The 14,022-nt window shown below is 42.4% G+C and overlaps 1 protein-coding gene and 1 long non-coding RNA gene across 2 annotated transcripts; one reads left to right on the top strand and one right to left on the bottom strand.

Annotated features, from left to right (window-relative positions):
• The first annotated feature begins 696 nt into the window (after positions 1–696).
• Positions 697–1,664, top strand: LOC137586950 (uncharacterized). Its single transcript, XM_068303159.1, has 3 exons — positions 697–915; positions 976–1,120; positions 1,184–1,664. The coding sequence occupies exons 1-3, from the start codon at positions 697–699 to the stop codon at positions 1,267–1,269; spliced, it is 450 nt and encodes a 149-aa protein (XP_068159260.1). The 3' UTR covers positions 1,270–1,664.
• Positions 1,665–7,099: 5,435 nt separating this feature from the next.
• LOC137587295 (uncharacterized) lies at positions 7,100–8,237 on the bottom strand. Its single transcript, XR_011033914.1, has 2 exons — positions 8,154–8,237; positions 7,100–8,093 (listed from the first exon to the last, which is right to left on the bottom strand). It is a non-coding gene; the product is annotated as an uncharacterized lncRNA (long non-coding RNA).
• Between the last annotated feature and the right edge of the window lie 5,785 nt (positions 8,238–14,022).

Genomic DNA, 14,022 nt, shown 5'->3' with positions numbered 1-14,022 from the left:
ACGCAATGTTTGTAAAATTAATTGACATTTTATTTGTTAATTAATTGTTATAGCTCGTGTATAAGTGTGTGTGTGCGTTTGTGTGTGTGTATATACCAAATGGCCAAATGGCTTTTCATTATTGTTATTACAAAATGCCGCGGTCGGTCATTATTATTTGCTCGTTAAGCCTTAACTAAGAACGAGATAGCGAGTTACACAGAAAGAAAGACAGAGACAGCACTGCCAATCCGAGTGTGTGTGTGTGTGTGTGTGGCAGAGAGAGAAAGAAGCACAGGACTGGGGTAAGAGAACTAAAATTTAATGCATTTGTAATTTAGTTGTAGTTTTTAATTGCATAACCTTTGCCACCATTTGATTCTATTTTTTTTTTTTTTTTTTTCATTTTTGGGTTTTGGTTAATTTTTGAATAATTTATTTATACTATCAAAGAGTAAATTGCATGTATCAAAATTTCAGCATTGCATAATAATATTGTCTGCCAATCATAAAATTATCCGAGGTATTGCTGAATGTAGCATTTACTTGAATATCCTTCAGATGCATAGAAAATTCAAATGTATAGCATACTTATGTGGGTTGGGAGCATATATTATTCCTTTATCGGTTTAACTGGCTTCTGGTTAGTCGAATTTACGTTTGACTTCATTTAAAAAAGTGTCTATTGCCTTTCTTGTCACTTTCTGTATGATTAATATGAAATTTCGTCTGTCGAAATGTTGCTTCGTTATCGATTTGCGCTTGGGATGTTTTCTCATTGCGTTAACTGGATTGTTTTTCGAACTGATCGGCAATTCGTGTGGCAACGAGGGCGACTACTCTGGATTCCCCACAGCACCGATGGCGGCTGTTGGTCGCACAGTGGGCATGCTTCAATTCATTGCCTGCATCATCCTATTTGTCAGTGCCATCGTGGTAGGTGGTTTTTGCTCTCTTTGTGCTGATAAATATCAATTGCATGTGTTTCCCGCTTAGGAAATATCTGCACTGATCTGCATCTATCTGGTTATAAACATTGGCCACATCGTTTTTAGCTCAGCTTGTCTTATTGCCGCAATTACAACGTGGGACTGGGAGCACGATTCGTTGGCCGACACAGTATTGATTGGCATCGGCTTGGGTATGAGAGTTTGAGATCACCTGTAACCTGTTCTAATATAAGAAATCCATATTTGTACCTCAGTCTTCAGCGTTTACTTTTGGTTTGTGGCCCACTCGTATTACCGAAAATGTAGAGGAATTATGCCTACTGAAGCTTTCGTGGATTGAACACAAAGACAACTATTTAAGCCAGATAATGTATGGGAATATAATTTTTGCACATAAAAAAAAAACGCCAAAAAGTTGAATAAAGCACAACCATCTTTCCTTAGGTATTAGTTGTCCATGTTGAGGGCCGAACCGAGGTAGGGGGAGTTGCAAGAGAAGCTGTTGTCGTTCCTAGCCCGATGAAGCCGTTGTTGTGCTGGGTGGTGGTCCGCAGTGGCGTCCACCTGGTGGGGGTCCGCTTGGCGGTGGTCCGCTGGGTGGAGGTCCGCTTGGAGGCGGTCCGCAAGGACCGCCCTGGGGATAGGCACTGACCATCATCAGGGCGCCAAGCAGCAGGAGCATCAGGCTCATCAAGTGACTCCAATTGAACAGTTGCATCTTGTTGCGAATCTTCACTGACTGTGTGTGTGCCCACTCGCTGGCCAATTGACAGCTTTTATAGGGCGCAGATTCTGGTTGACATGGCGTGTCTAATTGCTTGTCATGAAAAAAGTAGAAAATTAAGTTTTTAGATTTAGTGTGAAATTAGAGTGAACGCTAATTACGATTGTTATGTATATATTTCTCTTTTTTTCTGGACTGTCTGTGGCTGAATGCAATTATAGTAATCGGAATATCTATATTAATTTGTTGGAAGTTGATCGCTGGCACCAGCAGCAGCAGCAGGGCACGGGGTGGGCACGTGCTGAGAGTTGAAGAGTCGTTTTAAATGATATCAAATTACCTTTCGATGTAACAGATGGTGAAGCTGGATAAAGTATAATTTAGAAATGACGATTTAGACATCAATGTATGGATCGGAAGCAAAGCTAACTCAACGCTTTTTTTCATAGTGATATTTAAATGTAGTTTGATATTATTTAACCAAATTTTTAAATAGACCTTTTTTGTTGTGTTAACCCCTTTTTCGATTGAAGCCAAGATTGATTGAATGAGTTTTGTATGGCACATGGTCATACCCTATAGAGTGACTCGGCTCTGTTGACTGATATGTGAGGCGATTTGCTGATGTCACTCTTACTCCTCCTCGTCATGTGCATTATGAATTATAAATCTCTCATTCTATATTTATTGAAAGCGTAAATAGTTTTTTGTTTTATTTTTTTGTTTTCCCTCACCCTTTACTGCGACATCAACAGCTGCCACCGTGCAGGGGCCCGCCTCCCTCCCACCTCAACCAGGCAGCACTGGAACATGAAGCAGTTCATTAAGCAATTATAATTATATGGCAACCAGGCAGATGCTAACCAACTGAGAAGGGTGTACAGGACCAGAAGCAGAAGCAGGAACAGGAACAGGACCTTTGGCCTGGCTTACAAATGAGCGCCAGCGGCGTATGAGTAATAATATTAATAAGCTTTGCCGTATTTGGCCCAATTCCGACCCCCGAACTCCCCCTCCTCCCCATGATTGCCCACTCATTCCATTTGCCATTGCCGCAGACAATGTAAAACAACACGGCGTATGCGTAATTTTCTTGTCGTTATTATTTTATGGCTCAGCGAGCGAATGAGCGGGCAATGGCGAACGGGTGAGTGGGCGATGGGGAGGCAGAGGAAGCAAGCAAAGTTTTTGCCTTATCAACTGGCTCAAGGCAGAAAAGTTTTTGGTTTTTGCGTGTTTGGTTTTTTGTGGACGACGTTGTCGATGGCAATCCTAGAATTTCACACCTTGATGCCCGCCTCTACATGGATGGCCCTAAAACAATTAGCGACTTTCAAGCCGTGCATTTTGCCCCCGCCCCTCTCACCACACACCCGTCATCAAGTCCTTCTTGTGCCGGAAACGCTACTGTATCATCGTCTGTGCGTCTTAATTGGTATGGGATAACTTGACTTGAGTTGGTTTGTGTCTTAGCTGCGTTTTCAGTTGGCTGCTTGGTTGTTTGGTTGGCTGGTTGGTTTTGGCCCGGCTTCACTTTACATGTTGCGCTCGTTGTTGCGTTCATGTTGCAGCCCGGCTCGGCTTAAGCCTCATCTAGCCAGGTTAGGTTGTGTTGGTTTCTCTCGCTCTTGGCCATAAAACTAAAATAATAGCCGCATAACATTTTATCTACCGCAGTAATAAATACAGAGTTAATTATAGCAACCAGCCAACATGGACTTACATACATACATACTTGCATATTGCCGGGGAGTCCGTTTACGCGGAGAACCAACCGTAAGCGAACACCACAGAGGGTAACTAAATAACAAAAACAAAGGCAAATAATCATGGAAAGCTGTAGAAAGCTTGAGAAAGCAAGTGCAAGTAAGAAGACTTCTATTCAAAAGTGTTTCAAGTTTATTCTTAAGCTACATTTGTATTCGATGCCATCGAGATCCTTTTGCGGGCTCCTCTCCATATCCGCGAATCGGTTATATCACACAGATTGCAATGACGGCAACAACGACCACAATGATCACGATTAATATAAAATAAAATAATGCGCACATTTTTCAGTTTTTTGATTGCTTGATTTGGAGCACAGTTATTTCGTATGTACAACTTGATAATATTATCAAATATGGCAAAGATTGAGTTTAAATCCAAAGTAACAAACTTGGCCAAGCCAACCAGTCGCCTGCCTTCTCTTTTTTTTTTTCAGTGACTCTGTTGTTTTCCCTCACTCTTTCTCTCCCTCTCAATAGTCATAATCTGGCTAAGCTATGTCCCCTTCCAAGGGGGTTTTTTGCCAAACAATGGCCAGACTTACTTTGTCCCTTACCCAAGAGCATAACCGTTAAAATTTGTGTTTTTGCGGCACATCAAGCAACCCATCGCATCCCTCCCATTCCTCATTGACAGAGAGCTGCTATTGTTATGACTTGGGCTGTACTTAGCGGTTATAATAATTAAAATGAGCAAAAATAATTTCAGCTGAAAGCATCGATGAAAGGCTAAAATGCTCAATATATGCCCCCGCCCCATTGCCACGACCACCTCAGGCGGCCCGGCCCGCCTGCTTTTGCAATGACAGAGCATTGGCAGTAACTCAAGGCTTGTTCCCTAACCCCCATCCATCTAAAAAACCGGTGAAACAATGGGTAACAACCCTTGGGGGGCAATTAAAGCACACAGAAGAAAGCCAATGAAGAAAAAGTTGCACGAAAAACTTTCTCCTGGCCATCATCGATGACTTGCCTCTCTCTCTCTCTCTCTGTTTCTGCTTGAGTTTTATTTGGGAGCCAGCCATGTGATATCGATGCCAGCATCGCCCCCGCCTTTGCCACTGCCCCTGTCTCCATCTTCCATCAGCCATCTTCATTTTCCATCTACATCTTCATCTCGACTTTCACCTCCACAATTCACTCTACCTCCCCCTGAAGAAAAAACAGTTGGCAATGCGTAAAAGTGTTAACCAAAAGCAGTTAAAATTATAAAAGGCACAACGCCATGGCAATGGCAACAGGCCACGAAATGGCAAAAGGGGTGAAGGGGTGGCTGCTCCTGGCTTGTTGTTTGTGGCCGTAGGTAGGGAGTTTTCTGTGTGGATGTAGATGTGGGTGTTGGTGTTGGTGCTGGTGTGGGCGAACGTCGTTCTTGTCGTTGCCTCTTTGAAAAATTAACACCTAATATCCGCAAAATCGCATCAAAGTATTGTTGTTAAAGTCTCCATACCGACCCCCGTTCCATCCACCCCCTCTCTTTCTCTCTCACTCCTTTTCAGAGTCGCCCACTCAAGCGACCATCTACCCCCTTTACAGCACATTTCGCTTTTGTTACGAAAACTTTGCAATTTCTTAAAAGTGTCGCCTCAGCCCCATCACTGCTCCCCTCCTCCTCGCGTGGCTGTTCTTAGTTATAGGCGTTATTAGCAACACTTAAGAGCCGGTGCTGGGTGGCTCTTTTTTCCCAGCACCTATGACGACACAAAAGTGGGCGAAATTCGAGACAAAAGAAATTGTGCGATGCGATGCGATGCGATGGTATGAAGGATGTTGGATGGGTGTATAATGTGGCCATATTTTTGCTTTTGTTTGGCGACATTGTTATTCTATTCATTCCAATGGATGGGGCTTAGGTAAGGGTGAGGGTGAGGGGGGGGTTGCACTTGTAAATTGACACCACAGCAATGAGTTAATAAGGCGATAAAAAAAAAAACAGAAAGCGAAATGTGTTTCGCCTTGGGGAAAATCACTTTCAAAGTGTTGCTAGATGAGAAAATGTTGAGCCTGAAGTCGTTTTCGATTTTCAGTGTTGGCGTTTACTTGAGATCAGATCAAACATTCTTATAGACACATAACTTTCCTATAGCAAGCATCAATTTATGGAAAGTTTTTAGGACCAAAAGTCTGTATGAATGTGTTCTAACGCTAATGTGGAAAACTAATTTTCTCTTTCACATCAAAGCGGTGTGGAACACTCTCCAACGAATCTGAAATCTATATGGGGTAAACCACCCAGAGCACTTCTCGCCACTTCTCACCCTTCCGCCGCGCATCTAAGCGAAACCTGGCGCTAAAAAGCAATAAAAAACCTGCTCAAATTCCATCTCCTTTTACATAAGTACATATGTATGTACATATATCTATCTATCTACATATATGCCTCTCCCTATGTACATACATACATATTTATATATATTTTTTATACATGTTTTTAATTATTTTCATTTCATGTCTTTTAATTAACATGCCTAATAAAACACATGCCCGAAAAAAAGAACGACATTGAAGAAAGGGTTGGAGGAGAAACACGATGATGAGGAGGAGGCTGCTGCCAAAGCATAAAAAGATATTGCCTGCCAGTGAGCCAGTCAGTCAGTCAGTCAGTCAGTTAGATGTATGCAAATAACACCCCTAACACACACTCACACACACACAAACACATACTCGCTAAAGGAAAACTTGCCAGCCTAAAAATCCCCAAATATAAATAATTAAAAAGAAAATCTTGCTGGCAAATCAACCGAGAATGAGTGTGAGTGAGAGAAAGATTGAGGTACATGGTGCCTTGCTCTCTCTCTCTCTCTATCATAATTGTAAAGCTGCATTGCCACCCTGGGCCCGGGGGTAAAAAGTCTTTTGCGGTTACCGTTCTTCTCCTTTTACTTCTCGTTATTTTTATCCCAAATGCATAATGTTGATTATGGCAATAATTTTATGAGTTTTATGTAAACAAGATTCCAGCATGTAGGCACACAGAGACTTCAAGGTGTGCACTTTGATAAGAAACTCCCTGAGAAATGATGTCCTCCCACACACACACACACACACACACACACACACACACACATAGACGATACACGGGTTTCTTTTCATCTAACCCGTTCCTGGTACTGCATTATCTATTACGCCCAGGCTTTGCTAGTTAACATTTTCCTCAAGTCTTGGAGTCATTGTGGTCCGGAGTGTGACACTCACATTTCCTTGATTTTGACATTCATCAGTTGCGCTGACATAAGGACTCTTATGGGTTTCCTTCAGTTCAATATACTCTTGCCACATAAGGACTCAAATACACCGATTGGGAAGAGCAGATATTTCATTTTTAACTGCTTACATCCTTCCTGCACTATTTTGTTTATCGTTCAATTCTATTCTCGTTTTGGTATTGAATTTTTAATTACGCCCTCGCTTGACCTCAACCAAAAACGAAGCGAAGCAGATGGAGAGAAGGAGAAAGATGACATGGTTGTACCATTTGCAGGCCCCGACTGAGACGGAGATGGAGTTGGTCTGCACCACATAGTAGACGACAACAACACACACTCACACACACACACACACACAGGTCAACTCAATTTGGCTCCAGCTCACCAAGTCTCCTTCTTCTCTAAGGGAACCCATGCCTCAAGTGTAGCTCATTAAATAATATCCTTTTTTGGCGACAAAACTAAATGTGAAAATGGTGGGTTGGTGGTTATTTTTATTTTGTTTTTGAGTGGTTTGGGAATGTCGAGAGTCCACACTCCCACTTCAGTTCAGTGCCGTCCCCTGCCCGATCTCGATCCCGATTCCGTTGCCGTTTCGCTTCGTCCAGCTTTGCTTATCAAAATGTTGCCTGTCGAACGGGTTGGGTTCTTTCGACTTCTGGGACATCAAACCAAAGGGATGGAGTGGAATAAAGTGTAGAGTCGATGCGTTTGGCCTCTGAACTGTGGCCCTGTTGGTCAGCACACGTCCAGATTCCGCATTCCCACTCCTGCTCGGTCCACCCATCCCTTTCTCTCTCACTCTCTCTCTCTCTGTTTCTCGTGTATGCTTATTCTTCGTATTGCTGGGGACAGAAATTTTTGAAAACGCTTTTAAATATTAAAATCCATGACGATTTCCAACAAACATTTTCGCCCAGGCCCAGGACCAGGTCCAGGTCCAGGCCCAGAACGGGATTGGGCTGAAGGCTGGGTTACGGTTTTGGGCTCGGGGCTTAGGTTTGGGGCTGGCTTTTGGCTGCCCGTTGCGCATATTGAATTTATTTAATTAAGGGTTCCATCCAGTATATACAGACACACCAATACCCATACACACATACTCTATCCCTTTCCCACTCATCCAACTCACTCGATGACTTCATTTTTGGGTATTTTTTGCTGCTTTTTGCTGTATCCAGTCCCGCCTTGCCTCGTCCTGTGCCGTTATGTTCCGTTTCATTTTATTCCTTGTATATTTCACAATAATTTGCACGAGTGGACAGTTGCCCGCCCCTCATCCCCCTATCCTATCCATCCTCACATTGTACGTGTCCATAACTGTGCATAGTTTTCGGTTTGCTCTATCCAGCTGGGACAACGGGGAACTAGGAACTAGCAACTTAAAACAGTGAATAGAAAACGTGGAGCGGGGAACGGGGGAGCGGGAACGGGAAACGGGGAACTCATCTCAACTGTTTGCAGCTTCCGCCTGTGGGAGACACGGTGAATGGGTGCATAGGGTGCTTCAACCTCACCCTTCATCTCTGACCCTTTGCCACGTCACATTTTCGTATGGTTTTCAATTCTTAATTGTGGAATACCCAAGCAATGAATTGAAACTGTCCGTCGTGTCCATTTCCAAAGACCGACCACAGATGCCAAACCGCTAATAACTGTGATGCCGGGACTTTGAACATATTCGCGAGCCCCTGATAAAAGAAATGAACCAAGTGGAAATTGCAAAGGTAAGGCTAAAGTCTTAAATATTTGTCATACACAAAGAAAATAAGTTTTGTCCAGTGTCAAGTATTCAAATGAAAATATGATCTGTTTATCTAATTCAAAAATAAACCTCAAAAATATTATACTATTATCGCTATCTATACTTTCTTTAAGTTCTTATCAATTAATTGAATGTTCGTTATATTTAAAGTTTAGCTAGTCCTTTATAATCCTCTCGGTGGCATCCTTCTTCTAACAACCATAAACGGTTATTTCACTCGTTTCATTTCATTTTAGAAATCTGCAACGTAGCTCAAATCGAACTCCCAGCTTCAATTGCATTGCGGTTAAACTACTTCGGGCCCATAATGATGTGCCTGGAGTTGCTCGTTGGCTGGCTGACTACTTGGCCCAAGGCGATGCTCATCATGATGGAGATGGAGAGTGAGCGAGGGTGGCCCGGGTGGTGCCACAGCAATTGCGGTAGCCACGCACTTTCGCTGCAAAACTGACGCGAAACGAGGCGACTCGACGGCAACGTCAAAAAGTTTGTTTTGACAAATGATGTCGCTGACATTTTGTGTCCTGTCGTGAGTCCTGTACTCGACTCCCAACATACTCCACTTTGACTACTGCTGCTGCTGCTGCTGCTGCTAAATGTGTCTGTCCCTGTCGGTATCGCTGTCCGTGTCCGTGTCCTTGGCGCCCGCTGCCCATAGACGGCCCGGCTAGCCATATGTGTGCCAAGCTCTGTGGGTGGAGGGGCACACTCCCCCACAGAGACAGGACAGGCAGAGTGAGCAGAGTGAAAGGATGAGCTGTGGCCTGGCCACTTTCTAATGAACTATTGTTTCCATAGCCCGCCCCCGGCCGCGCCTGCTACAGGGTCCTTGGCAGCCAACAATTGCCAACAGAATTATGCCAATGAGCAACCAATGTTGGCCAATATGGCTCATTATCATCGGCAGCCGGTTAGAAGCCAAGGTTCATTCAATTCATATTTCATTCGATCGGCCATTCAAGATTTTCTCTTCTACATTTCATTGCAGCCGCAGAGGAATTCTCCAACTATTTTAGCAGACCCAATTAAAACCAGCCCAAGCGATTTGCAAGCCCAAACCCAATCTCAATGGTCACAGACCGATGCAAACTCATTTCCCCACAAGCACTCAAAAGCGACTCAAATTTTTCGAACAAAGGGGAAAGTTTTGAGTGAGTTCGAATAAAGGGGAAATTCTCATCAAACAGAATGAGAGAAGTGCATGAGTGAGGTAGAGAGAGCGCGATAGAGTGAGAGTGATAGAGAAGGCGAGAGACCATAGAGAAAGAGCGAAAGAGAGAGAGAGCATGAGTGAGATTAAGGCAAGAGAAAACTGAGTGAATGCGAATAAGGCTAAGTCAAATTTACAAATTGACATTTGGCATGGGGTGGGGGTGGCATGAGCCGGAAAATAGACGGTTGTATTCATATAGATTTCGCATAGCAGACAAGTTTAATAAGATCAATTTATGAAAATTTTATATTTTATTATTTGTAAGGGTCTATAGTGCTTGTGACGGTCTTTTTCCTGCTTGCTTGGCGGGGCAAGTGGCGCCTGCCACTACTTCTTGGTCGAGGTTAGGCTTTTGCTGACCAGTGAGTCTCGCTGCTTCGGGTTCTTCGTCTTGACCATGCCCATTGTATGCAAATTAACGGCTAGGCAGATTAAAATCGGAGATGGCCACCGAAAGCCACTTGCTCGCTTGGTGCGTGCCCCAAACATTCGGTTTCTTTTTTTGTACCCTTTGTTTACCCAACCGATTCGATGGGTATATCACGACGTTAAGTTCTCAATATACTCCCACTTCGATCACTTTGCTTTGAAATTGATAAACCCTAGTACAGATAGAAAACAGACCTTCAGATTAAGAACAGAGCAAATAGTAAAATAGTTCATTTTGACTGTAAAAGGTATCTCTAGATCGGTACAGCCAACATTTTCATTAGAGTTCCTCTCTCTTCTTGTATTTTTTTACATATTTTGTTGGAGTTGTAAACGATTATCAATTTGTCATAAATGGCAAATTATGTTTTCTGTGCTAGCTGATAGATGTTTCTTTTTTTGTTTGTTAGCCAAAAATGCATTATCCATCTGCGATAGGCATAAGTGAGCACAGAGCAAAGCCCAAAAATGGGTCAAATTCATCCTCATCCTCGTCGTCATCGTCCTCCTTATTGCCCCTTCTCCTTCTCTTGGCTTCTTCTTGTAGATGACAATCGCATTTGATTTAAATACAACTTTGGTTAATTTATGTTGTCAGTTTTACTTCCTGTCTGAAAGAGAGAGCCAAAGAGATAAGAGTAAGTGAGCCAGACATATAACGAGAGTAAGATACAGATACATGGAGTACTTTTGATAGCTCCAAATAGGGCCAACCACATGACTGAAACAGCTTCTCTTACAACTATTAGGAAAAATGTAGGGTTAAACACAGGTTAAGCACATGAAATGTGCAACAATAACTCAAAACACCAAGAGCTAAAAGCCCTGGTACAAACAATAGGCTTTCATCGGCCTTAAAGAGGGATTCCATAAGCACATAAATATTAGTTGTCGATGGATCCGAGAGATCAGTACTATCGATAGTCTCGTCTCCTTGAGCTGATCATAAGGTGGGAAATGCTTTGACTTTAAGGAGTGATTCGGTTGGTTTATTTGGCGAATAAACTAAGTCTACAAAATAATGATGAAAACCATAAATTGCAAAAGACTTTACACACAAGCACACACTAAAACCATGGGCACTAAGATAAAAGGGTCGAACCCACATACATACATATATATGTATGTCTATGTATGTCTGTTTGTCTCTTTGCTTCCAAGTCTGAGTCTAAAGTCTAATTTGGCTTTGGATTCGACAAATTCCGACTCTAAATATTTGCCGCGGCGCGTACTTTATTATTATCCTTTTATTATCAATGAAAACACAAAAACATAAACACACACACACACACATATATATATATATATATGCATATGAAGGGACACTAAAACAAACAAAAAACTAGCCGTATTCGTTGGAACTCGCTGATTATTATTATCCTTCACAAAAGGGATGCCACACACACACACACACACACAGACACACACACCCACAGACCTATACACATGCTTTACACAGACTGCAGATGAGCTTGATGAGAAGGTTGGGAAATTTTTGGCTGGCTATTGAAATAACCGTCTCGTTTCCAAGACCGCTGGCAGCTCTTCAATTAATCGCACCTTTTACACAAACACAGCAACTTACACATACACACACACACACACACCACTCAGTCACAAGTGAAAATCAAAACTGGGAAAACTATTTGTAAAATCAACTTTTGTTTTTATCAAAAATATACACACACACACAGATGGAGAGAGGAAGAGTGATTGAGAAAGAGACAGGCAGCACTTTCTCATAGCAATAGGCAAGTTTATTTATTGAAAAATAATTTTCCATTTTATGGAAAAGCAACCGACTGAGTCGAGACGATTGGGGGTCGGGTCGGGATTGCCACTGGTTGGGTATAGGGTTAAAAACTATTAAATGCATTTGACAGCCGTTGTTAATTTTTGCCATCTTTGTCGACGTCTGGTTATTTATTTTGCCCAGAAACCCAAACACAATGTCTGTTAACTCTCTCTCTCTCTCTCTCCCACTCTCTGTGAATACAGTAGTTCAATGGCATTTGTATTTATATGCAGAGACATTGAGTTATTTCAAATCGTTTTGGGAAAAGTCTTCAACTTCCTTGAAGTCAACCGAGGAATCGTTTTCGTATATCAATGACTTTTCATACATTCTTTGGATCTGACAAAGGATATGTAAAGCAAAAAAGTAAGGTGATATTGATATTGATCAAACTCATAATAGATCTCAAAAGTAATGTCCTTCGGCCTCCTGTTTGACTTTTCTTTGATCGATCGTTTAACTTTACTAACTTAGTTTACCTGACATTTGAATCGATATGAGAAGTAATAATTCTATTGATTTAATTTAGCGATGAATATAAATATCTAAGATTGTAGGATCTATCCAAATGGTGGATTTATCTTGCTTGTAAAGCAGTTTCAGAGGGCTTTTCATTGGAAGGGGCAAATCCTTGTGTTATTCTCCTGCCCTTTTCGGGTTTCTGTATTACATTTGTGGTTTTTGGCCGTACAAAATGGAAAAGAGAAAATAAACGAAAGAAAAAAAGGAAGCGGCACAGCCTAGAAGTATGCAGCACACGTTTGACAGGCAGGCCGGCAGGCAGGCAGGCAGATAGACGCACAAGTGTTTGACAAAAAAGCGCAGCAAAAAAATGGGATGGGCGTGTGCGAGGCGGCAGATGCATGAATGTGGATGCACACGTAAAACGCAGCTCATTGTCAGTTGGGGCTCTAACTCTGACTGTAGCCCGTTACCGGTCCCAGGCTAAGGGTCGACGTGTCCTTTCCTCCTGACCAACTCACTTCAACGATGCCCCAAAACCCAACATCAGCACTCACTCACTCACTCACACACACAGACAGCGTTAAAAAAAAGGTGTCCTGCACAAGGACATGCTAATGTTATTTTTATATTAGCAGCAGCTACTTAAAAACTCAAAATGAAAACCATGACGGCAGCTAACGGCAGCGAAGGGGAAATAGAGAGGTTTGCTGGAGGCTGGATTTCGTTCTGGAGCTGGAGCTGGAGCTGAAGCTAGGACTTGGGGCAGAGGGCAGGCCCGGGAATGGGGCCGCTCTCTTTGTTTTTGGTCATACATGTGTTTAATTTTAATGAAATTAACGCGTGTAATGGCAGCCACGCCCACTAGTCCACCTGTACCGAGAGCTGTCCTTGTTTTCCTTTTACATTTTTGGTTTTTTCCTTTTTTCTTTTATTTGGCTCGTCCTTTGCCTAAGCTAATCTTCCTGCTCTGCTCTGCCTGTCTGTCTATGCTTTTGATGTATATGTGCAGGGCGAACGTGTTAAATGTTAATTAAAAAGCATCAAAAAGACAACTAGAACTGGAACTGAAAAAAAATGAAATAAAACAGAAATAAATTACATGTGTGTGGGGTGTGGGTGGGTGTGTGTGTGTGAATGGGGTGGGGGAGGAGCAATGTGAAACGGATGTGCGTGGGTTCATAAGATTTTTTGGACAAGACAAAGCTTAGTGCATTTGCCTGGCATAAACACTCCTAATTAAGAGCCAGGAGAGACTTTGGCCGGCCGGCTACTTGGGGTAACTTGGGGCGACTTGGAAGCTAATTGGTCGGCATTCTTTTTGCTTAGCCAACAACAAATAAACAGTCAAACAAATGAACAGGTTAACAAAGCAACAACAAAACGCATCTAACCACAGCAGCAGCAGCAGCAGCAACATAAAATGTCATCTTAAATATAATTTTCGCGTATTTTTCTTTGCCTACGTGTTGGTAGCTTTTTTTTGTTTGTTTTGTATGTGTTTGTGTCAGGCAAAGAAGAAAAGATTTGCAAGCGGTCTCATATGTCCTAGGCCCAGGTCTGGATTTTGCATTTCGGTTTAGGTATGGTTTTGGGGATTGCAGTTGCATAATTTTAGGCGTGAAGCCTTCATGTTAAGCCATAATGACACTATGGGCGCCCTACTTACTCTTCATATATAAAGATCTGACTTTGGATACTTGCTGATAGATAGTTTATGTCAAAATTTGTGGCTC

The sequence above is a fragment of the Drosophila tropicalis genome, unplaced genomic scaffold (genome assembly GCF_018151085.1).
Source record: "Drosophila tropicalis isolate 14030-0801.00 unplaced genomic scaffold, ASM1815108v1 contig_158, whole genome shotgun sequence".
NCBI lineage: Eukaryota > Metazoa > Arthropoda > Insecta > Diptera > Drosophilidae > Drosophila > Drosophila tropicalis.
This window is presented reverse-complemented; position numbering and strand designations above follow the sequence as displayed.

Coding starts and splice junctions, on each gene's coding strand:
- LOC137586950 (XM_068303159.1), top strand. CDS start 697: ATGAAATTTCGTCTGTCGAAATGTTGCTTCGTTATCGATTTGCGCTTG. Junction 916..975: donor TATTTGTCAGTGCCATCGTG/GTAGGTGGTTTT, acceptor TTTCCCGCTTAG/GAAATATCTGCACTGATCTG. Junction 1,121..1,183: donor ATTGATTGGCATCGGCTTGG/GTATGAGAGTTT, acceptor TTTGTACCTCAG/TCTTCAGCGTTTACTTTTGG.